The following is a 25,650-nucleotide window of genomic DNA, read 5'->3' on the forward strand; positions in this document are numbered from 1 at the left end:
ATGTCTCTGCCTGGATAACAACACAGCTTCACATGTGTAGGTGTCCATCAAGGAGTTTATTCGCGCTTGTCATAGAGCCCCACAGTGGAGATGTCATAATACCCATAAAATCTAGCAGTCAATGCTAATTGATGAAGACATCATGCAAAACTCAAAACCGTGCCAGTCATCTCCAGTTGCCACCATTGCTAACAGGTATTGCATACATTTAAACTTGCACAAGACAGTTCACAGAATTGTCAATTTAAACAAATGTAGCCAATTTATTCATTACTACATTTATCTATTAACAATCTAGATTGTTAATCCAGAGATTCTTACCTTTGCCTCGATTTGGCAGTCTCGTCCAGATCATCGTGTCATTTGTAGTTCTTTATGATAGCCACATTAGCACCTCATTTGCATTTCATTTTTGGGGGGGGGGTGAATATATTTATAAAAGTCACCTTGTCCTAGAAAGATTTACATGGTTATCAGAACATAACACCACGAAACAGAGCCATTATTTTTAAAATATAACTTGGCGAGTCAGTTAAGAACAAATTCTTATTTACAATGACGTCCTACCCCAGTAGGCCCCAATGAAGGCCTAGGAAGAGTGGGTTAACTGCCTTGTTCGGGGGTAGAATGACAGATTTTTACCTTGTCAGCTCGGGGATTCGATCTAACAGTTAGATCAGTTACTGGCCCAACGCTCTAACCACTAGGCTACCTGCCACCCCTAAGTATTTCTAAAATCCCTTATGGGGAAAATTAAATGTGGAGAAGTTTAATTTATTTGCCAAATAAACAACAATACAGATAAAAACAAATGCATTTTTTTTAAACAGTGTGGTTGGAAGCGCAATATACAATACATAAATACAAAAGCTTTGTTAAAACAGATAATAAAACCTACTAATTATAAATGTATGATCAGTAATCACGAGGGGAAAAAAGTATTTGTTTTGTTTAARTGTGTGTGTGTGTGAGTGTGTAAGAGTTAAGCTATTTGGAGGAAACACTTAACACAATATATTTACAATATTTCTTACTAGTGAATACAATAAAGTAGGATTTTTTTACATTTAAAGATTATTTGTTTATCTGGAACCATTCAGAAAATGTGGCCATGCCTGAGTTGGCTWCATTAATTAGTGAATCAAAATTCTTGTGTGATAAAATCAAATTGGTATCCTCAGCAAAGAGAATGGGAAGTACGGTAGAAGGCACAGCAGCAAGGTCATTGAAATAGATTAGGAATAACAAAGGTCCAATTATCAAACCCTGTGGCACGCCGCAGGATATCTTGGCCCTGGTAGATGCACACCCGTTTGCATAAACAAATTGTTCTCTATAATAAATTATATGTATAATCATGAAACACGTAATAATGCAATTTAGAAAGTCATATTTCATGATCAACCGTTTCAAACGCTTTGGATACATGTAAAGAGATGCCAAGAGCGTATTGATTGTTAAGGGCTGTAAATATTTTATCCACAAGTTGCAAAAGACCCATATCTGTGGAGTAGTTTTTACGAAAACCATATTGGTGCTCATATAGAATGCAGTGTTGATTTAAATGTTTCAACATTCTCTTATACACCAATTTTTCTTGGATTTTAGAAAAACATGGTAGTACAGATATTGGCCGATAATTTGTAAAAGATCTTGGATCCCCAGTTTTATAGATGGGGATAACTTTGGCAATTTTCAAATCTTTAGGAACAATACCATAGATTTGGTGAAGATATACATTAGAGGCTCAGTAGTCAAGGAAGACACTGATTTCACCAAAGAGGCACCACTCTCATCATGACCTGCTGCTGATATCTTTAAATTACCAATTACCTCCATCACCTCAGGAGGGTCAAACTGAGCATACAAGGGAAATGTCMCTTAATATAATCCAAGGGATTTCCATGAGTATTTTATTTTTGTTTTTATTTTTGTATTTTTTCTCCCCTTTTTCTCCCCAATTTCGTGGTATCCAATTGGTAGTTACAGTCTTGTCTCATCGCTGCAACTCCCGTACGGATTCGAGAGTGGCGAAGGTCAAGAGCTGTGCGTCCTCCGAAACACAACCCAACCAAGCTGCACTGCTTCTTGACACAATGTCCACTTAACCCGGAAGCCAGCCACAGCAATGTGTCGGAGGAAACACAGTACACCTGGTGACCGTGTCAGTGTGCACTGCGCCCGGCCCGCAACAGGAGTCGCTAGTGCGCGATGGGACAAGGACATCTCTGCCGGCCAAACCCTCTCCTAACCCGGACAATGCTGTGCCAATTGTGCGACAGAGCCTGGACTCTAACCCAGAACCTCTAGTGGCACAGCTAGCATTGCAATGCAGTGCCTTAGACCACTGCGCCACTCGGGAGGCCCCATTTCCATCAGTTTTGCTAATTTTCTTTGACAGCGAGGAACCCACATTCACAAAAAAGTTATTAAATTCACATGAAATAACATCAGGATCACTATAGGTCTTACTTCCAAAAATAAATTGAGATGGGATAGTAGTAGATGCCTTTTTTTCTTATTCAACTGTTGATTGAGGATTTTCCAAGTACTTTATATTATTTAAGGTTTCTTGGAATTTGTTAGTCAAATATATTTTTGGGGATATCCAAAGTAGGTGAGTAAATTTGTTCTTATACTTTGTTTTCAGATGTAAGTGTGAGGTCCTCTCTTACAAAGAATTGAAAACGTTTATGAACAAAAATGGACACTCATCCTCCCACTCTTGATGTTCTACACTGGTGAACAGCATTATAAAGGTAGGAAATAAGCATTTCTTGGAATTAAATCATCTGATATAAAGGTTGTTAAATTTCTTAACATTATATTAATCGCAAGTGATAGACTTATTTCTGGTCAATTTCAGGAAGTTTGAATCAATCATTATATCTATTGTTGGCTTCATTAATATCTAATGGGTTAAAGACCATGTTATCAGGGTTGATATCCTGCCCAACTAAGAGAGATACACAGTCGGAATCATCCAGAGAGTGAAACGGAAACATAGAAGTGCATGCCTCACATGTCCAATACAACCATACATTTGTGTTAGTTTTATCAATAGGGGTGCACTTCCCATGGAATGCACATTGACACAGTCCACATAACACCACTGAAGACTTCAGAGGGTTATGACGTTTTGAGCAATGTGTGTTTTTGGTCATGAGGTTAGGTGAAACACATGAACAAATTATAGTAAATATACAGTGCATTCGGAAAGTATTCAGACCCTCTAAAACAACGATATGCCACACCTGCCAGGTGGATGGATTAGCGTGGCAAATAATATCCTGCCCAACTAAGCAAATAAGAAATGCTCACTAACAATTATGTAAACAAATTTGTGTACAAAATTTGAGAGAAAGAAGCTTTTTGTGCATATGGAACATTTCTGGGATTTTTTATTTCAGCTCATGAAACATGAGACCAACACTTTACATGTTGCGTTTATATTTTTGTTCAGTTTAGATAACCACCGTAATAGCCCTCTTATAGAAAGCTGGTCAATGTCGTTGGCCTTGACTATATGGCATTGACTATATGTGTCACGTTCCTGACCTGTTTTCCTTTGTCTTGTATTTATTTAGTTGGTCAGGGCGTGAGTTGGGTGGGTTTGTCTATGTGTGATTTTCTAGGTTGGGATTTTRTGTTCGGCCTGGTATGATTCTCAATCAGAGGCAGCTGTCAATCGTTGTCCCTGATTGAGAATCATACTAAGGCAGCCGGGGTTTCACGTGTGTTTTGTGGGTGTTTGTCTTCCGTGTTAGTTTTGTACCACACGGGACTCTATCGTTTGTCTAGTCTGTTCCTGTTCGTGCGTTCTTCGTTTATATGTAGTTCTCATGTTCAGGTCGGTCTACGTCGTTTATTGTTTTGTTTTGTAATTTCTCAAGTGTACTTCGTTTTCGTCTGGTCTAAATAAATTCATCATGTCTTCACAACACGCTGCGTTTTGGTCCGATCCCTACTCCTCCTCTTCAGACGAAGAGGAGGAAATCAGCCGTTACAATATGGACTGATTTCTTATATGAACTGTAACAGTAAAACATTTGAAATTGTTATATGTTGCGTTTATATTTTTGTTCAGTACAGTCTGAAAAAGGCCTCCCAAATTTCCAACTGTATTCTGAGCAAAAATGGAAATGATGTCAAGAAGTGGTCCGTAGTCGCAGATATGTTGGAGAGATCGCTACACACTTCCGAACTCAACTAGCTCTTTTCTGTCCATTACCGGCATGCCGGTTAAATATACACTGCACATTTCAAACGTTACCAAAGCACAATTTCAATGCTCTGTACTGGTCTTGTTTATTCTTTAGGAGACTATAGTTGAATATTGGAGCACCCATTATGTGAGGTGGCAGAGACCCTTTATCACTTTGGAATTAGACCCTTAGCGCTTTCCTTATCTCTTTGTCCTGTTTGTTCAGACCTCACTATCTTCCACCCTCACCCCTCCCTCTGTCTCTGTGCCAGTACGTAAGTAAAGGATTAACCCAATAACATATCATTCGTCCCTTATCCTTCATTTAAACCCTCTGTCCACTAGATTGGCACAGCTCCCCCTCAGCCAGTTTCATCTAGCCTACACCAATAACCCTAAGGTCAGATCACTTATGGGTGTCCTTTGCTTTAGTTTGAAGCCAAAAGACATTTGAGAGGAAAGTCATATGAAATGTAAACGGGTTGCAATGATCAAGTGATTGACTTAAGGTTGTGGTTCACATTGTGTGTAGTGTAGTGAAGTTACTCAATTCGCCCTGGCCGTTCACCACCAGTGGGTTGCGTCTACCTGTGATGCAAAGTAGCTTGTTTGCTCTACAATGCTTACCACACTGCACATCAGTATTGCATAACACAGAGAAAATATAGTTCCTATGTGATCAGGCTTGTTTTTTCTGTCCATGGCTAGAAACCTATTTTTCAGCCCGTTAGTCTTGGCGTTAGAAACTGAATTAGTCACGACATCATCAGCAATTATACCATCACATGAATCATAGACATAAACAACATAGTCCCAAAGTTGTTGATATAATGGTGATTCAWATGATGCAACGCTTCAATGTTCCCTATTAACATTCAGAATGATGAATGGATGACCTAACACATACAGTCCCAATCAGAATGATGAATCGATGACCTAACACATAGTCCTCATTCCTTGCTGTATCTTGCCATTTCTGTGGGAAATCACAGGTGTTGGACACCAAAAAAGGCATTTGAAGCAGAGGAACCACAAACACCTCCCCCAACTAAATGTATTTTGTTCAGGAACAGGAAACCAGTTTGCTGTTCTGCCATGGTCTGTCTGTCATGGAATATATAGGGAAGCACATTTTGTGCACCATTGTTGAAAACCACTGTCGTGAAGCTTAATCACTGGCTTATGAAATTTTATTGTGAAACATTGGGTGCAGCAAATTGGCATAAGATAAATAATTATGGTGCAATGCATCCGACTGTTGGATGATTCAACATGTCTGTTTAACTTGATATTATTTTAAATGTAAATCAACATAGCATTTTTGGTCCATAGCCTGTAATCTTACAGACCAGAATATGCTGAAATGTAAATGTCTTGTTTTATGGTTGCAATGAACAGACAATAGTCTTGTTACCATAGTGCAATAAAAGCTGATACAATATGATATGATGTCATATTGCTACTATTTTGGATCCAACAACTGGAGTGACATAGTTGCTCTCTGTGCCAGAAAATCATATTGAGTGAGTCGATATTGAATGACTCACTTCTACTAATAAAACTGCTCATCTTGTGGTTATTTCTTGCACGTCTTCTGAAACACAAGCCCATGGAAGTGACAAGTTTTTCCAGTGCCGTTTTTCTTTTGCCAGTGCCGTTTTTTCCAGTGAGTAGAGAAGCATCATGAACACTATCATGGCTGGAGTCATAGGCCTAGGGTCAAAAGTAGTGCATTATAGTTATAGGCTAGCTAGGGTGTCATTTCAGAGGCAACCTAGTCTGTTCAACACCTGCTTGGAGAAGGTGTCTTCATATCCCTGTCAGTGTGTGCTATTTATTCGAGAACACTGTGTTAAGCTTATCTTTTTTCTGACCTAGATGTGACCCAGGTCTTATTCAATCGAAATGTAGACCTTTCCCCTTATAGCATGTGCTAGGTCTTTCTAGCTTACAGTCATGCCAAGCTTGACATGCCTTCTTATGAATTGCTGTGGTGTGAGTCACTTGAGAATAGTACAAAAAGTCATCCTAGAACATGCTCTGAGCAACATTTTCTACAAATTGCATAGTAGTCATGTAAACCAGGGCTGTTCAGTCATGAGTGCCATAGATTTCCCCCTTATATTTGCATTTCTGACTGAAAAAAAAGATGTCTGACTTATGGGTCGTTCCACGAATAGGGTGCGTTTTACATTCTTTAGACACGGGTGGCAGCGTAGCCTAGTGGTTAGAGCGTTGGACTACTAAACGAAAGGTTGCAATATCAAATCCCCAAGCTGACAATGTACAAATCTGTCGTTCTGCCCCTGAACAAGGCAGTTCTGTTCCTAGGCCTTCATTGAAAATAAGAATTTGTTCTTACCTTTATTTAACTAGGCAAGTCAGTAAAAAAAATGGATCATATACATCTATGCTCTAACTCAGCCATACTCATTTGGATCCGGAACCAGAACAGGGCCAAGACAGACCCCCCCCCAATAAAAAACAAAACAAAAACAGAAAACGTTCAGGATTGAACAAACATAAGACATGGAAAATGTGTAGAATTGCAGGAAATTAGCTTAAAAACTTCAACATTTTCCCTTCACTCAATGGAATAATGTATAGAATTGCAGGAAATAAGGTTTGAGTAAAAAAAAAAAGTTAAGGGGTATGAATGCCCTTGTATATATTTTTTTAATGTGATTTAATGATTATTCCCATTTGTCCCTCAAGTTTAAGGTCAACCCTGTAACATTTTAATATGGTAAAACTATTCCTTAAAAAATGTATCTAAATCAGAACAAACATTGAACATCTAATTGTCAAATCATAGTGTGAAAGCAGTTCGCTGGTTCTACTCTTTTTGGCTATTTTCTGGTGTTTTGTTGGGAAAACTGAGTGTGTTGAGCATAATACTTAGTGGGCACACACTTTTATTTTTTATTTTTTTTATTTCACCTTTATTTAACCAGGTAGGCTAGTTGAGAACAAGTTCTCATTTGCAACTGCGACCGGGCCAAGATAAGAGCATAGCAGTGTGAACAGCAACACAGAGTTACACATGGAGTAAACAATAAACAAGTCAATAACATGGTAGAAAAAAAGAGAATCATATACAATGTGTGCAAAGGCATGAGGTAGGCAATAAATCGAATAATTACAATTTAGCAGATTAACACTGGAGTGATAAATCATCAGATGATCATGTGCAAGAAGAGATACTGGTGTGCAAAAGAGCAAAAAGTAAATAAATAAAAGCATATGGGGGTGAGGTAGGTAAATTGGGGGTAGTTTACAGATGGACTATGTACAGCTGCAGCGATCGGTTAGCTGCTCGGATAGCAGATTTTTAAAGTTGTTGAGGGAGATAAAAGTCTCCAACTTCAGAGATTTTTGCAATTCGTTCCAGTCGCAGGCAGCGAGAACTGAAGGAAATGCGTCCAAATGAGGTTTTAGCTTTAGGGATGATCAGTGAGATACCCTGCTGGAGCGCTGCTGCGGGTGGGTGTAGCCATCGTGACCAGTGAACTAGATAAGGCGGCACTTTACCTAGCATAGCCTTGTAGATGACCTGGAGCCAGTGGGTCTGACACGACGAACATGTAGCGAGGGCCAGCCGACTAGGGCATACAGGTCGCAGTGGTGGTCGTATAAGGTGCTTTAGTAACAAAACGAATGGCACTGTGATAAACTGCATCCAGTTTGCTGAGTAGAGTGTTGGAAGCTATTTTGTAGATGACATCGCCGAAGTCGAGGATCGGTAGGATAGTCAGTTTTACTAGGGTAAGTTTGGCGCGTGAGTGAAGGAGGCTTTGTTGCGGAAAAGAAAGCCGATTCTTGATTTGATTTTGGATTGGAGATGTTTGATATGAGTCTGGAAGGAGAGTTTGCAGTCTAGCCAGACACCTAGGTACTTATGATGTCCACATATTCTAGGTCGGAACGTCCAGGGTGGTGATGCTAGTCGGGCGTGCGGGTGCAGGCAGCGAACGGTTGAAAAGCATGCATTTGGTTTACTAGCGTTTAAGAGCAGTTGGAGCCACGGAAGGATGTTTGTATGGCATTGAAGCTCGTTTGTGAGGTTAGATTGCACAGTGTCCAAGGAAGGGCCGGAAGTATATAGAATGTGTCGTCTGCGTAGAGGTGGATCAGGGAATCGCCCGCAGCAAGGACAACATCATTTATGTATACAGAAAAGAGTCGGCCGAGAATTGAACCCTGTGGTACCCCATAGAGACTGCCAGAGGACCGGACAACATGCCCTCCGATTTTACACACTGAACTCTGTCTGCAAAGTAGTTGGTGAACCAGGCAAGGCAGTCATTAGAAAAACCGAGGCTACTGAGTTCTCGATAAGAATATGGTGATTGACAGAGTCGAAAGCCTTGGCCAGGTCGATGAAGACGGCTGCACAGTAATGTCTTTTATCGATGGCGGTTATGATATCGTTTAGTACCTTTGAGCGTGGCTGAGGTGCACCCGTGACCGCTCGGAAACCGGATTGCACAGCGGAGAAGGTACGGTGGGATTCGAGATGGTCAGTGATCTGTTGTTGACTTGGCTTTCGAAGACCTTAGTAGGCAGGGCAGGATGGATATAGGTCTGTAACAGTTTGGTCCAGGGTGTCTCCCCCTTTGAAGAGGGGATGACCGCGGCAGCTTTCCAATCCTTGGGGATCTCAGATGATACGAAGGAGAGGTTGAACAGGCTGGTAATAGGGGTGCGACAATGGCGCGGACAGTTTCAGAAATAGGGGGTCCAGATTGTCAAGCCCAGCTGATTTGTATGGGTCCAGGTTTTCCAGCTCTTTCAGAACATCTGCTATCTGGATTTGGGTAGAGGAGAAGCTGGGGAGGCTTGGCGAGTAGCAGCGGGGGGGCGGGGCTGTTGGCCAAGTTGGAGTCGCCAGGAGAAGGCATGGCCAGCCATTGAGAAATGCTTGTTGAAGTCTTCGATTATCACGGATTTATCGGTGGTGACCGTGTTACCTAGCCTCAGTGCAGTGGGCAGCTGGGAGGAGGTGCTCTTGTTCTCCATGGACTTTACAGTATCCCAGAACTTTTGGAGTTAGAGCTACAGGATGCGAATTTCTGCTTGAAAAAGCTGGCCCTTGTCTTTCCTGACTGACTGTGTATTGTTCCTGACTTCCCTGAACAGTTGCATATCGCGGGGCTCTTCGATGCTATTGCAGTTCGCCACAGGATGTTTTTTGTGCTGGTCGAGGGCAGTCAGGTCTGGATGTGAACAAGGCTATATCTGTTCTTGGTTCTGCATTTTTAACGGAGCATGCTTGTCTAATATGGTGAGGAAGTAACATTTAAAGAATGACCAGGCATTCTCAAACTGACGGGATGAGGTCAATATCCTTCCAGGGTACCCGCCGGCCAGGTCGATTAGAAGGCCTGCTCGCAGAAGTGTTTTAGGGAGCGTTTGACAGTGATGAGTGTGGTCGTTGACCGCGACCCGTGCGGATACAGGCAATGAGGCAGTGATCGCTGAGATCTTGATTGAAGACAGCAGAGGTGTATTTGGAGGGCAGGTTGGTCAGGAAATGTCTATTAGGTGCCCATGTTTACGGATTTAGGGTTGTACACTGGTGGGTTCCTTGATGATATTGTGTGAGATTGAGGGCACAAGCTTGGATTGTAGGACTGCCGGGGTGTTAAGCATACCAGTTTAGGTCACCTAACAGAACAAATACTCTGAAGCTAATGGGAGCGATCAATTCACAGATGGTGTCACGGGCACAGCATGGGAGTCGAGGGTCGGTAGCAGCACGGCAACAGTGAGAGGACTTATTTCTGGAGAGATTAATTTTTAAAATTAGAGTTCGAACTGTTTGGGCAAGACCTGGAAAGTATGACAGAACTTTGCAGGCTATCCTCGCAGTAGATTGCACCTCCTCCCCTTGGCAGTTCTATCTTGACGGGAAAGTGTTATATAGTGGGTATGGAAATCTCAGAATTCTTGGTGGCCTTCCTAAGCCAGATTCGGACACGGAAGGACATCAGGATTGGCAGAGTGGTGCTAAAGCGGTGAGAAGGCAAACTTAGGGAGGAGCTTCTGATGTTGACATGCATGAGCCAAGGCTTTTTCGATCACAGAAGTCAACAAATGAGGGTGACTGGGGACATGCAGGGCCTGGGTTTACCTCACCATCCCGAGAACAGAGATAAGTAGGATGAGGTGCGGCTAAAGGCTATCAAAACTGGTCGCCTAGAGCTGTGAGGACAAAGAAATAAAAGGAGCAGATTTATGGCGTGTAGAATAGATTCTGGGCATAATGTGCAGACAGGGGTATGGAGGGGCGCGGGTACAGCGGAGCAAGCCCAGGCACTGGTGTATGATAAGAGAGGTTGTATCTCTGGACATGCTTTCTCAATGGAGGTCACCGCATGTGTGGGGGGGGGACAAAGGGGTATCAGAGGTACGAGAGTGGAACTACAGGGTCCATTGCAAACCAAAACAATGATAATGAAAAACTACCTGAACAACAGTATGCAAGGCATATTGATATTTGAAGAGACATCACAATAAGCATAAAGTGATTGCAGGTCTTGATTGGGAGAGCTAGCTAAAACAACAGGTAAGATAAACAGCAGCAATAACAGGGTGCTAGTCTAACACAGCAACAACAGGTAAAATGCGACGCCTAGGCAGAAGAGAGTGAGCGGATTAACTACACACAGAACTCTTGATAAAAGCACAGAGCCACAGATAAAACACAAATAAACGAGAATGGAGTACCGTAATTAATTGACAGTCAAGCATGCGCATCAGCTATGTAGCCAAGTGATCATAGTGTCCAGGGGCAGCCGAGATGGAGCAGAGGCCTCCACTAAGTAGCACGCGGCGTTTAAAGTTAGTACCCGGGGTGGTCTGCTCAGACGAGGGGTCTGCTCAAACGAGTGTCGTGTCGACAGAGAATCCAGAAGAATCCAAGCTGAATGGCGAAAGAGAGTTGTGAAATTGTAGAAATTGTGTGCTAACTGGTGCTAGCTTCGGCAGTGGCGCTAACTGCCGCTGTAGCTGCAAGCTGCTGAGGATCAGAAGTAATGGCTCAGATTACGGCAGAATCCGCGTTTGTCGCAAGACAGTCGATGCTGGTAAATTGGTGAGAATATCCAGGCTAATAACAGGGCTTGTGTCTGTGCAGAAGGTAAAAGCTACTAGCAGCGGCAAAAAAAAATGGCTAAATTAGCTTGTAGCTGATTTAGACCAGTTGTGATGGATTGGCAGGGCTCTGTCGGGCAAAAAAAAGTCCAGTCCAATTGGCAAAAGAGGTATTGTAGCCCAAGAATTCGCTGTAGACTCTTCGGCTAGCGCAGATGGCCTAGCTCGAGGCTAGCTCAAGGCTAACTGGTGCTTGCTTCGGACAAGAGTGTTAGCCATAGTATAGCCACTCGGTTCACTACTAGTAGCTGTGATAATACGGTGTAATTGTCCAAAGCTTGCGTCAAATCCGGTGATGTGGTAGAAAAAGCAGTCCCGATATGCTCTGGTAACAATCACCTAACGCTATTCAGACTAGCTAATAATGCCCCGTATTAGACTGTCTGATCTGTATCCAGGTTAGGGCATGAAAGGCGATAACGCGCGCTGAAAGGCATGTACGTCCTAAATCCTCTCCAACCCACTAACATATGATAGTAGCATCTCTGCAGCTTCCTGTCGGCGGTACGTCTCTCTCACCCTAAGCTCCACTATAACAACAATCGCATCCGTCAACTCATTGTAGGCGCGAATTAAAGGTATTCAGTCCTAGATGAAGTGAAAACTTAAAAATATATACGAAATGTATACGAAAAATACGAATACTATTTACACGGGACAGACAGGACAAAGACACATCCGACTGCTACGCCATCTTGGATTCGCTAATGGGGATCCATAATAAATACAAATAACTTGTCAACCCTGCTACCCATAGATAGATTGGCTAGAAGCCAGGGAAGGGAAATATATAGTGAGGGAAATATAGAAAATAGTTTATCTATGTAACACACTTGTTACTATTTTTACTTTCTCTTTGAATACTTTTTGAATTTGACACATCAACTGAAACCAGCATGTAGACTGTCTGCAACCAACCAACCATATTGGCTAACCAACATGAGAAACAATGTTGAAGCAGTGGCTAGATCTTTTTCTCACGTTCGTCTCTTTCCCACAGGCCCTGGTAAAGCCATTACGGTGTGGTCCACATAGAGATCTCCACCACTTCAGCCGCTAGTGCCTAAGTACGGCGCTCACAGGGACTCTCCACTGGCCTTCCCTTCCCTGCACAGAGAAACAGTACTAGAGACTTCTGGCTGTGGACAGTGTCCGAGTGAATGTTTCATTGCTCTAAGAACCCCTCCCGCTCTTCGAGGACCTAACTTACCTACCCGTCAAGAGAACGCTCCTGCCGCTGAGTTAGCTGGTCAGGCATTTCATCCAGGCCCTCAGCATCAGGACTTAGCGAGGCGGCAGCCCCCACCAGCCCCTGTGACTGGAGCTATTCAGGGGGAGGAGGGGAAGGAGACCCCCGGCCGGTGCAACACTTTCCCTTGAGATGAAGCTTCAAGCCGTGATGGAGAACCTGCACAGGCAGCAGAGGGCCAAGTTGCTGATGGAACTGGAGCAACAGCAGCTGCAGCAGGACGGCGCTCGCGGCCGGACCACCGCTGGCGTTGGGGACCAGCTGATGGGAAGCCCCGCCCCGGAGTCAGAGCACGCCCAGATGGCGGCCCTGGCAGCCATGAGGGCGGTGGCGGCCGGGTTGCAGAGGGCCTCAGACAGCCCCATGTCAGAGCGCAGCAGCGGGGGAGAGGACGAGGAAGAAGAGGATGATGACGAGGAGGAGGAAGGGGAACAGTACAAAGATATGATGGGCTCTGAGGAAGAGGAGATGATGTGAGTAGGACTGCCTCATGCTTATACATGCTTATACCGGGCCAGTATCCGATAGGTCGCTAGTTTGAATCCCCAAGCCTTGAGCAAGGCACTTAACCCTAATAAATCACTCTGGATAAGAGTGTCTGCTAAATGACTAACCTTGAATGTCTGACTGGGTGCTTTGCTCTGGTCTAGGGTTTTGTTTGACCTTTGTAAGTTTATTAAAATGTTCCCAATCTTTACCATTTAGCCTAGCCTATATACTGTCACGCAACACCTTTTTAAAGTTTCAATCGTGTGTTAGCTGGCTTTCGATCAAAATAATTATTGCCCTCGTGATTACACGAGTGCTTACACAAGTTTTATTTAAATGTTTTACCTTTTATTTATACAGGTCAGTCAATTAAGAACAAATTCCTATTTACAATGACGACCATGTCCAACACATCAATAAACAACAATTACCCAATACATATCTATATACTCATCATTTACACAATACATATCTATATACTCATCAATTACACAATATATATCTATATACTCATCAATTACACAATACATATCTATATACTCATCAATTACACAATACATATCTATATACTCATCAATTACACAATACATATCAATATACTCATCAATTACACACTATATGAAAGCAAACGCAAAACATGAAAATCAAAACACAATAATATGAAACAAACACATTCTTTCGTAAAAAGGCCCTCTAACATATGCCTGAATTGCCCTAGAGGCACCAAATCCTTCAAGGACTTTTGGAGATCATTCCAAGTCACCCAAACACCAGTACATTGGTATATACCAGTATGTGTACGGTGTTGTAACGTGGCTGGCATGGCTCTTTCTCTCGGCTGCAGAAAGCAGAAGTGGGATGAGGAGGACTTTGAGGGGGAGATGGAGGAGGACTATGAGGACGAGCTGGTGGACGAGGGGCTTCCCACGGGCCGGGAGGCGCTGGCCATGCTGCTGCCCCACCGCCAGCTGCACGCCCACTCCCAGCTGCTGAAGCAGGCCCGGCCCCGCACCGGGACCCGCCCGGACCAGGAGCCCAGAATGGCCATCCTCCCCCCACACGGATCCCACAGCCAGCTGGGAGGCCAGGACCACGGAGACTGGACTTACGAAGAGCAGTTTAGACAGGTAGGACCCTGGGGGGGTGGTTATAGTGGGTAGGTACATGTAGGTAGGTATACCCACAGCGGGGTTGACTTCCTGCTTCCAGACATCAACGGAAGACAATATTTGCCAAGAATGCCACTATTAGCTCTTCAGTTCGGCTCTCCAATTTGAAACCTCCCTCCCTTGAGGCATGCTCACATTGGAAAGGGTCTTAGGAAATTTGAATGCTGTTGATGTAAGCAGGATGTCGCCTAGCTGTGTATGATGTCATATTGCTGAGTCTACTTTTAACCGTCCTTAGCAGGCTCATATTTACTGTAAACACTGCATTGGTTTTGATATGGTTTGGAGACCCTGTTGAAATTGTTGTATAGATACAGTGGGATTGTTTTTATGTGAAGTATTTCCGTTGTGAGAAGCTGTGTTCGAGCATAGCGATAGGGCTATGTCGAGGTGGACCAGAAAGAAGAGAACATAATACACTGCATACATGTATGTTTCCATTGTAGCTAATGCTAAAGGTTAGGTTAGCTATTGATAAAGGGTAGAAGTGGAAAAAGTATAGGTTAAACATGTGAATTGCATTATTTAAACATAAATTATAATATCTCTTGTGTGAAAACAAAGTAAAATATACCTAGCTGCTATATGCACATTTTACATAAGCCAGCCTCTGTAAAATGCTGCCGCAGGGTATTTTTGAAAAATAGGGAAATGCAAGTTAAATGTTTGCTACACATATTGTCATTTTTACACAGACTTCGGAAGTTATGTAATAATGACAATATAATTTCGGTACTTGCGTATTTGGTGAAATAATTTAATACATGGGTCTCTGTGTTAAGAGATCCAAGGCAAAATGTATGGAATGTTCTTGTCACGCCCTGACCTTAGAGATCCTTTTTATGTCTCTATTTTGGTTTGGTCGGGGCGTGAGTTGGGGTGGGTATTCTATGTTCTATGTTTTCTATTTCTTTGTGTTTGGCCGGGTGTGGTTCTCAATCAGAGGCAGCTGTCTGTCGTTGTCTCTGAGAACCATACTTAGGCTCCCCTTTTTCCCACCTGTGTTTGTGGGAAGTTAACTTTGGTTAATGGCACATAGCCTTAAGCTTCACGGTTTGTTTTTGTAGTGTTTATTGTTTTGTTCGGCGTCATTTTTATAAATAAAAGGAAAAATGTACGCTCACCACGCTGCACCTTGGTTCTCTTCTTCTCTTAACGGCCGTGACAGAACTTCCCACCAACAACGGACCAAGCAGCGTGGTAAGGAGGAGCAGCGTGTCCAGGACTACAGCTGTCTCTTATACACATCTAGATGTGTATAAGAGCAGCGTGGTAAGGAGGAGCAGCGTGTCCAGGATTCATGGACTTGGGAGGAGATCCTGGACGGTAAGGGACCCTGGAGGCAGGCTGGGGAGTATCGCCGTCCACGGGAGGAACTGGAGGCAGCAAGAGCAGAGCGGCAGCGTTACGAAGGAACACGGCTAGCAAGGAAGCCCGAGAGGCAGCTCCAAAAAAAATTTGGGGGGGGGGGGGGCACAATTTTGATCCATGGTACGATCCATGGCACGAAGCCTCCAGTGATGATCCATGGCACGAAGCCTCCAGTGATGATCCATGGCAAGAAGCCTCCAGTGATGATCCATGGCACGAAGACTCCAGTGATGATCCATGGCAAGAAGCCTCCAGTGGCTGAGTCAGGTTGGAGACCTGAGCCAACTCCCCATGCTTACCGTGGCGAGCGTCGTACTGGTCAGGCACCGTGTTATGCGGTGGAGCGCACGGTGTCTCCAGTGCGCGTGCACAGCCCGGTGCGCTACCTTCCAGCTCCCCGAATCGGCAGGGCTAGAGTGGGCATCCAGCCAGGTCGGAGAGTGCCGGCTCAGCACATCTGGCCGCCAGTACGTCTCTACGGCCCAGGATATCATGCGCCGGCTCTGCGCACTGTGTCTCCGGTGCGTCTGCACAGCCCAGTGCGTCCTGTGCCAGCACCTCGCATCTGCATGGCGAAAATAACCATCCAGCCAGGTCGGGTTGTGCAGGCTCTACGCTCAAGACCTCCAGTGCGCCTCCACGGCCCAGTGTATCCTGTGCCTGTCCCCAGAAGGACAGGGCCTCCTGTATGTCTCTCCAGCCTGGTGAGTCCTGTGCCTGCGCTTAGAACTAATCCTCCTGTATGTCTCCCCAGCCTGGTGAGCTCTGTGACAGCTCAACGTACCAGACTGCCCATACGTCTCCTCCCTCCAGTGATGATCCATGGCAAGAAGCCTCCAGTGAAGAGTCATGGCCTCCATGGCCTTCAGGCCTCAAGTCCGGAGCCTCCAGCGACGGCCTCCAGTCCGGAGCCTCCAGCGATGGTCTCCAGTCCGGAGCCCGCTACGAGGGTCCCCAGTCCGGGGTCGACGACGAGGGTCCCCGCACCAGAGGTGCCACCAAGGTGGGGTGAGCCAGTGATGGAGTGGGGTCTGCGTCCCGCATCTGAGCTGCCACCGCGGATAGATGCCCACCCAGACCCTCCCCTATAGGTTTAGGTTTTGTGGTCGGAGTCCACACCTTTGGGGGGGGGGGTACTGTCACGCCCTGACCTTAGAGATCCTTTTTATGTCTCTATTTTGGTTTGGTCAGGGCATGAGTTGGGGTGGGTATTCTATGTTCTATGTTTTCTATTTCTTTGTGTTTGGCCGGGTGTGGTTCTGTCTGTCGTTGTCTCTGATTGAGAACCATACTTAGGCTGCCCTTTTTCTCACCTGTGTTTGTGGGAAGGTAACTTTGTTTGATGGCACATAGCCTTAAGCTTCACGGTTTGTTTTTGTAGTGTTTATTTTTTTGTCCGGCGTCATTTTTATAAATAAAAGGAAAAATGTACGTACACCACGCTGCACCTTGGTCCTCTTCTTCTGTTAACGGCCGTGACAGTTCTAGAATGTTCTACCACATGTTATCATGACATGTCAGCGTTGCCGTAACAATCTGAGTTATATCATGGTTACCCCAGAATCTATATTATATTGTTGACAGTTATATAATTAATAACTGGGCAGCAGGTAGCCTAGTGATTAGAGTGTTGGACTAGTAACTGAAATGTTGCAAGATCAAATCCCTGAGCTGTCAAGGTAAAATTCTGTAATTCTGGCCCTGAACAAGGCAGAACCCACTGTTCCTAGGCTGTCATTGAAAATAAGAATTTGTTCTCAACTGACTTGCCTAGTTAAATAAAGGAAAAATAAATAAAAAATAGTTCCTGTACTAGTACCTTGTCCATTCAGATAATGTTACGCAATCCAATGTTAATGACTCACTGCGGAATTCAGTTTATTTCTCTGCATAATTCCCCCCCACACGGAACTCTGTAAGGAACATGAACTCAAACTTTATGTATTTTCCACCTTCATTTTTATGTTATACAAACACATGTTAAATGTATTTTCTTGTTGATAGTAGCTGAGTAGAAGTGCTGTGATGGTCTGGCGTGTGCTTCTCCATGGGGAGGAAGGGGTTAAGACCGTACCATTTATTTTGGGCAGGTGGGTGGAGGCAGTTGGAATGTGCCTGAGGGAGAGTGCTAATCTGGCCATTCAGGACCCAGACCCTCTCAGACTAGTTGCACGTCTCTATCAGTCTGTCAGTTGGAACCATTCCAAACAGAAATGTTAGCCCTGCATTAAAAACTAGACATTCAGGTAAGTGCTAGATGACAGCCAGTGTATAGTTGCCTTTAGCCAAACCTGGCCATGCAGCCTAGGAGTGTATCATCTTGGCTGTGGAAAGGTCAGACTAAATTAGCCCCCATGTGGTGGGGACGGAGGTCTGATTAAAAATGTGGTCATCAATTAATCAAAATTTTGAGGCGAGGCAGGTTGCCAGTAGCCTCTGATAGAAGATATCTGCCGCCGGCATAAGGAGGCAGCTGAATTACAAAAAGGATTCGTTGGGTGGATATCAAATTATACCAGCAGTGGATACTTTTTTGCCAACGAAACTGATTTGCCCCTGGTAGAGTGCCATTTGAGCTGTGTTATTTTAGTGACACCCATCCCTACCCCCTGGCGCCTGTACATACACCTGCCCCCTGATATTTTGTTATGGCAGCACTTCTTTTATTACTACCCGGACCTCTTTCCATTCACTGTTGTTTACTCCATCAAACACATGAGGGAGGATCTTTTTCTTTTTTCTCTCCCAACCTGTAGGCCTACATGTATCTGTTACAGTTCAACATCTGATAAGGCAGAGGTCATCATACCTGTTCGTTATCACAATAACATGGCACGAGAATCTGGTGCTTTCTGGGCTAGCCTACTTCCACTGTCCAAAATGTCACCCTATTTCCTATTTGTGATGTTTTATTTGTGTGTGTGTCTGTGTCTGTGTCTGTGTCTGTGTCTGTGTGTGTGTGTGTAGTGCACTTTTGGCCAGAAAGTAGTGCACTGTGTAGGGAATACGGTGCCATTTCAGAAGCAGCTTGGTGCTCAATCACCAGAGGGTACACTCTATGTTTTACCTCCCATGTTTAACTTACAGTCTTGTTTGTTGTGTTCAGAACTGGCTTTACCCCCTGCAGCTCATTAACCCTGCAGCTCATTAACCATGCAGCTAGCGTGTAGACTTACATATTCACCTCTTGTATTTTGTTTTAACACCTTGAAACATGTACTAATTATTATCACAGCATGCCGTGCATTCAGACCTCTGTAACAAACATGCACAACTCCAAAAATGTGAGAAAATAAATTGCAAGCTGTTTTTAAATACAGAGAAATACTCCAGTAAAAAAATTGCATCTTAATTGACAATCCACCAGGCCCCTACTTTTATAGCACAATTCCAGACAAAACCTCCAATTTTGGGCCTTTTAGGATGACAATTACCATGTTCCTCTTTCCTGAAGTTGACTAACCACAACAGTCATTTTGTTGAAGGGGAATCTGTTGCTCATCCACAAATGAGGCAGAGAGTGTTGACCTCCCCACTGTCCATTGCCTACCCCTTCTCCTTTCATTACACATTCATCCTCCGGCTATAAAACTCCAAAAGCAGAAAAGACTTTGATGTACCCTGTCCTGTTTTTTAAATACAAACAGCAGGGCAGATGTAACACAGATGGACAGTAAATAGAGTATATGTTTAAAATGTATTGCACTCATTATTATCAGGGAGTTGGCATTAAATATTGGTTTGCACGCACCAACACACGGAATGGGGGAAGGGCGGTGACTCCAGGAAATGAAGGATGAATTGGAGCCAATGCCACAAAGTGACACTTATTGGGATTGCTCGCCAGCGTGATTCTGCTGATACTACTCCTATATCGATGGCATTCCTTGATGTTCACTCCTGAAATTTGTAACCTATACAGTGGATTCTGAAAGTTTTCAGACCCCTTGACTTTTTCCACATTTTGTTACGTTACAGCCTAATTCTAAAATTGATTAAATAGTTTTTTCCCTCATCAATCTACACATAATAACCTATAATGACAAAGCAAAAACTGTTTTTTTGAGTAAAAGTTCTGAATGCTTTTTTGATTTTTGTTCGATTTAAAATCCCAACTTTTGAAGTATAGAGCCAAAATAATAAAAAATGCTTCACTGTCACAATAATTACGGAGGACACTGTAAATGAATAAAATCCAGACTTAAGCAAAGTCAGTGATGTATTACATCCAGTTCTCACAGCATTTATTTGTGTGACCCAATCATTTGTGTGCAGTGCACGGCAGACCATTAGAGGATATGCTGAAGGCCTGTTGAAAAATTCTGTCGTCAAACTATCGTCCATGAAGTGCCCTGGGGAACCTTTGGGTGTGTGACAGACTTTGTTTTAACACAAAGAAAGAACAGGGTTAATGGAACTAGGCATTCCATAAAAACAACGGCTTAAACAAAACAAACAATGGCATTGGAAGACCTATTAAAGTCTTCCTGTTGAGTCAAGGAGAAACAGAGGGATGTAACTAAAGGGTGTGGGGGGGGGAGCGAGGGAGAGAGCAGTTTGAACAGCAGCCAAGCAGTACAAGTGTAGTGAATACTGGCTTTTGGCTGTGAAGTGGAGTGTTTAAAAGTGTCCAGTATCTAGTTGCTTTGCAGCTGATGTAAGAACTGTGCAGCCAAGGGGATTCTGGAAATTGGCAGGCACTCAATATGGTTTTGAAAGGGGGTAGCTAGTAGCAGGAATGTAAACAATGATTGCATAAAGGTCAGCAGTTCCCATTTCGGCATTTGGCCTTTTTTGTATAGTTTCAAGGCATCTACACAGTGTCTTTAGTTATCTGGGAAAACCTAGCTTTGTATTTATTCAGAAAGTGATTTGATTTAACCGTGACTTGTCAACTAATACATTGTCAGGGAGTGGATTGAGATTATACTACATGCATTTGCTTTATGAGTCCAGCCTCTCAAACCATATATCTTTCTTTGTGGATGACCTGCGTCGTTTGTCGTGTCTAATCTGTACATTTCTATACAAGGCTCAAGCTTCTTACGGTATGAAAGACTAGAATGTAACCTTGTGCCAAAATACTCTGGTAAAAATGCGATTACTATTGAATGGTTACGTTTGAAGTGTCAACAAACAAAGTTATGACGTCTTTGAAATAAGTAATCTATAGAAACATCCATATCCTTACAAAGACCATGTTTGTGCTCTGTCGCCTTGAAATACCTTGAAACAGTGCTCCATCAGCCTTGGGCATTAAAAGGTTGCATTCTTTAAGAATTCAATGGGAAATAGATCAGACACAGATATGTTTCACACTACCTGGTATTTCTGAATCCACCTTATTTGAAATAGATTGGGGAAAATGTCAGTTGGGGAAAATGTAAATGTACAATTCAATAGCCATTATAAGCTTGACCGTCATACAAAGAATGATGTGTGAGATTAACCAGCCACACCTTGTTTTGATCCCATCCACTTCTGAAAGATGGTTAGGATTCAAGTCACAACAGTGGGCATTGTCATGACTCCCCCTGGGGTGTATTCATTACGCTGATTCTGTTGCAAAACATTTACTGCCATTTACTGCAAACTGAAAATGTTTTGCAATGAAAAAATGTGTTTCTATTCGACAAATTCAGGTAGGTCCCACAACATGGCAGCTGACAAGGAGAGGACAGTTTTATTTTATTTAAAAAATATATATATTTAACCATTATTTAACTAGGCAAGTCAGTTAAGAACAAATTCTTATTTACAATGACGGCCTACACCGGCCAAACCCTTACGACGCTGGCTGGACCAATTGTTCGCTCCCTATGATCAAGTGTCAGCAGAGGTTAAACGTTTTACCCATCCAACCTATTGATCTGGATGGCCCGGCCAACACGACCAGGGCAGATGTCACTAGTTACCACAGCCACAAAATGATGGCTAAACCCCACCTATTTTGACAATTATCTTAATTAAAATCTGGTTTTAAACTTAACCTTAACCACACTGCTAACCTTATGCCTAACCATAACATTAAATGAAGACCATTTCATGAATTTATGCGATATAGCCAATTTTGACTTTGTGGCTCTGGTAACTAGTGACAACTGACCAGGACATCTCCTTCCCTAAAGAGCCACATGGAAAGTGCTGCTGAGGGTGGCGTGACCTGGGCTGTCGTTATCCATCACCCTCATAGCCAAGGTCATCAATCATTCTGATTGATACTCTGCTAACAACCAGAGCCTTTCTCGCCAGACATGTCTTCTGTTCCCTTCAGATTGTCTGCCGGTCCTGTTTGGTAACGCAGGCACTGGGACCAGTTTGTTTGGTTAGGTGATGTTGTCTTCTTAGAGTCTGTTCTTGTTCGTGCCAATCAAACATTTCCCCATCCACTCACATTGCTCACATGTGAAACTGCAGCTTGCTCAAAGTTCCGCCCTACCTTCTTTGGCATTTATAAACTTGATACTATTCATTAGACTGTGTAGTTAGGTTAGGCCCTTAATACATCGTCATACAGTTAGCAATCTAGACGCTCTCACAAGCTGCCAACTGTTCCACATTCTTCTTAAAGTCTATACAGGCTGTATGTACTGTAAGAACAGCTGAGGTTAGTGGGAACGGGATACATGTGTCATTGAATAGTGTTCATTCTATTTCCATGTCATGTATCGTCAAGTGGTGTTCACTCTATTTTCACATCAACTGTAAATATATCCAATGAAAGACATGATTATTACTTTGACGTTGGCCCTATGCAGGATTCCTTCATTGACTCCATTAATTGACAGAATTCAAACATATTACACTTGCTATGCTACCCTTTGCATTGTGTATCACCATATTACTCTTAATCCAAGCATAGCAGTTCGTTGTTATTTTTTTTACAATCCTCTCCAATCTCTCTTCAGTTCATAGAAAATGCTGCAATACTCACTGGGAGGAACAGCTTTGTTTTTGCTTCTCTGAGTATTTGCTTGCGTCTAAATCCTTTGATACTGTCCCAACCCACTATCCATTAGGTGAATCTTGGATTATGAAGTCAGGAATTCAGTCAGGATGTGTAACTTTGTGGGCGACCCAACCAAATTCACATAGAAATGTGAGTTATAGATCTGTCATTCTGAAAGCTAGTCTATGAAGCTTCCCATTCTTACGTTAAGTTTTTGATTCTTTTACTTTCGGTTTTGTACACCAGCTGAAAGTACAATATTTTTGGTTGTTGAAAAGATATTTCACAGCTGTTTAGATGGTACAATGATTCTCTACACTATACTTGTTTTGCTTGTTTGTCACATAAACTAAAATTACGTGAAATATTTGAATTTTAGCAACCAGGAAATGGGGGAGCGATTTCTACATAGTGCACCTTTTTTAAATGTGTTGTGCCATGTTCAACAGTGGTTCTGTCTCTAGGTATAGTGCTCAGGTAGCCTAGTGGTTAAGCTGTGTGCCCCTGAGCAAGGCACTTAACCCTAGTTGCTCTGGAAAAGTGTGTCTGCTAAAATGTAAATGTAGAAAGGCTGAATTTGTTTTCATGTTTGTAAACAAGACAAAATGTCTGTGAGGAGGTTTATGTATTCTCATTAAAATGAGGCGTGTTGTGGATTTAAGTGATTGGTGTGTAGAAACAGATAAATCTCAAATAAAAATTCAGAACATTTTCTCCGTTATTTTAAATGTCGAATAGCTAACTGGTTGTGGTGTGACGGTTGGTAATGTGTTACAACAGTATGATGTATGGGGTGAAGAAAGAGGGTAGAGACAGACAGGGAAGACAAAAATATAACATTTTTTTGTCAGACTAGTTTCAGGCTCATTCAAACAGAGAGTGGAACTGCTCTTGCTATTCATTCATTGACCATCCACAGGTGTGAACCGTGTTCTTTCTTACTGTGCTAATGTCTTCACACTACAAAAGGGAAACAACCATTTACAAAAAAAAGTAGAGGTTGGGGTTTATTTTATTTACATACTACATACTTTAAACTTTACTTTTTTTTAAACTACAGTGTACTTTGCTGGTTCCCTCTTCTTGAGCTTGTTCAGTGTATTATGTAGTCTCCAGTTCCTGTTCCTACAGCTTATTGAAAGTTTAACATTATTTTCCTCTTGAGTGGAAATCTTCTCAAGAAGGCAAGCAGTGAAATTGCTTGCTGCGATAAATCTAGCCAATTCCGATAATGTGGACCTAATTAGCATTATGAGCAATTTCTTCTAATAAAGAAATGTAGGCTGTTGGTTGTGAAACATATATGGTAACCGCGTGGTATAATGCTCGACACAAATCATGGCTTATCTGTTTCTACACACTAATCACAAATGAAAAATTCTGAACAGTTGCTCCTTTAATTCAATACATATTTAGTAAGCTAGCAAAGTCAGCCAGCATAGCAGGAGCTAGATACCTCTCCTCACTGCGATGCTTTGCCATTACTGTGGTTTCTTAGGTGTAGCTGTGGTTTTATATCTCTTTGAGTTGGAAATCAAAGTATGAGTGTGATAATGAGTCAAAGGGAGCAGTCTGCGCCACATTTTGTTGTTGAATTGTCCTTGTTCACTTGATAAGCGTGTGAAAATGCAGCAAACTAGCATGGGAGAGACACAGCTAGGAACTATACACTATTTGAATAAGAGAGATCATGTGCCCAGGTTCACAATCCATATACAGCACCCCCTCACACCGGTGAAGTCAAGCTGCATGCTCGCTTCCTCCCATCCCCCTCCTGGCCTCTCTCTCCCCTCCCCCACTGCCCTCCTGTGTGTGTGCCAACAGGAAAACAACAAGCTTGACCTGCATAGTTAAAGCATTCAGAAATGAATACGTTGCTGATCTGTATCAATGATCCACGAGACACGAAAAAAAAACATGAAGTCATAAACAGCAGCCTGAACAAAGCTTGCTCAACGTTTTATGCAGCTCACACAGGCAATGCATTGAAGTAGTCTCTTTGACTATCTGTTGGCCTTTTCACATTGTAACATTCTGGGTGGATCTAATGAAATCTGTGCTGGCAGGAAACCTGCTCACACTGAAACTCCCTGCTTCTTAAGTTCACTCTAAAACGCCTGCCTGCTTTTCTATCACTCAGAACACGTAAAACTCCTCAGTAGTGGCATGTATGTAACGAGGTTTATGCTCACTGCCAACGTTTTGTTCATTGACACAGCTCTTTGTGAGACAGTCGCACACAAGGAGACGGTCGACGCCCTATCAGTGTGTGTACTATAGATTTAAGTTGATGTGAAACCTGTAGCCCCAAACCCCACCCGTCCCAGATAAACAGATGTGTTTCTGCCATAGTGATTGGGGGGGGTAAAATGAGGGGGTTAGGGGGGGGGGGTGCAGGTAGGAGTTAGAATGAGGGGTTAGAGGGTGTGTGGGGGTTAGTGGGGTGTGTAGGTGGGAGTTAGAATGAGGGGGTTAGAGGGGTGTGTGGCGGGGGTCTCTAAGAGGTTCACGTGAAAAGGATCAGCTGTATCCAGTAATACAAGAGAGAAGGGGCCAACTAAAGGAACTGGTGGTTGATAGGAGAGCGAGGTGGGGAAGGGAACCTGATTGGTGGGTTCCTCTCCTACCTTGTGTCAGGAACGTCAACCATTTATAGCTCTCTGGCTTTACCTAAGTAGATTGATACTGCTTGTCAGGGAGGGTATCACTAATCTTGTTGACCCTGGTTAAAGGTCTTCCAAACTATATGTCGGATTCAGTATTTTACGAATATTACATGTCACACTGTGCAATGAGAGAGAGAGAGAGAGAGAGAGAGAGAGAGAGAGAGAGAGAGAGAGAGAGAGAGAGAGAGAGAGAGAGAGAGAGAGAGAGAGAGAGAGAGAGAGAGAGAGAGAGGAGAGAGAGAGAGAGAGAGAGGAGAGAGAGAGAGAGAGAGAGAGAGAGAGAGAGAGAGAGAAAGATGAGAGAGAGAGAGAGAGAGAGAGAGAGAGAGAGAGAGAGAGAGAGAGAGAGAGAGAGAGAGAAGAGGCGATGTTGCTTAACTAACGTGGCCCAAAATGTA

The 25,650-nt window shown here is 43.2% G+C and overlaps 1 protein-coding gene across 3 annotated transcripts in view; it reads left to right on the forward strand.

Annotated features, from left to right (window-relative positions):
* Nucleotides 1-25,650, forward strand: part of arid3a (AT-rich interactive domain 3A) — an 83,762-nt gene that overhangs the window by 38,993 nt on the left and 19,119 nt on the right. The window contains exons 2-5 of one of the 3 annotated variants that reach the window (XM_070435094.1): nt 2,651-2,759; nt 12,360-13,081; nt 13,942-14,224; nt 16,392-16,640. In XM_070435094.1, the coding sequence (XP_070291195.1) occupies nt 12,741-13,081; nt 13,942-14,224; nt 16,392-16,640 (873 nt within the window). In that variant the 5' untranslated portion in view covers nt 2,651-2,759; nt 12,360-12,740. The remainder of the gene's footprint in view (nt 1-2,650; nt 2,760-12,359; nt 13,082-13,941; nt 14,225-16,391; nt 16,641-25,650) is intronic. The other 2 variants (XM_070435093.1, XM_023971385.2) reach the window with 2 other exon arrangements.

Source organism: Salvelinus sp. IW2-2015, linkage group LG26 (genome assembly GCF_002910315.2).
Source record: "Salvelinus sp. IW2-2015 linkage group LG26, ASM291031v2, whole genome shotgun sequence".
NCBI lineage: Eukaryota > Metazoa > Chordata > Actinopteri > Salmoniformes > Salmonidae > Salvelinus > Salvelinus sp. IW2-2015.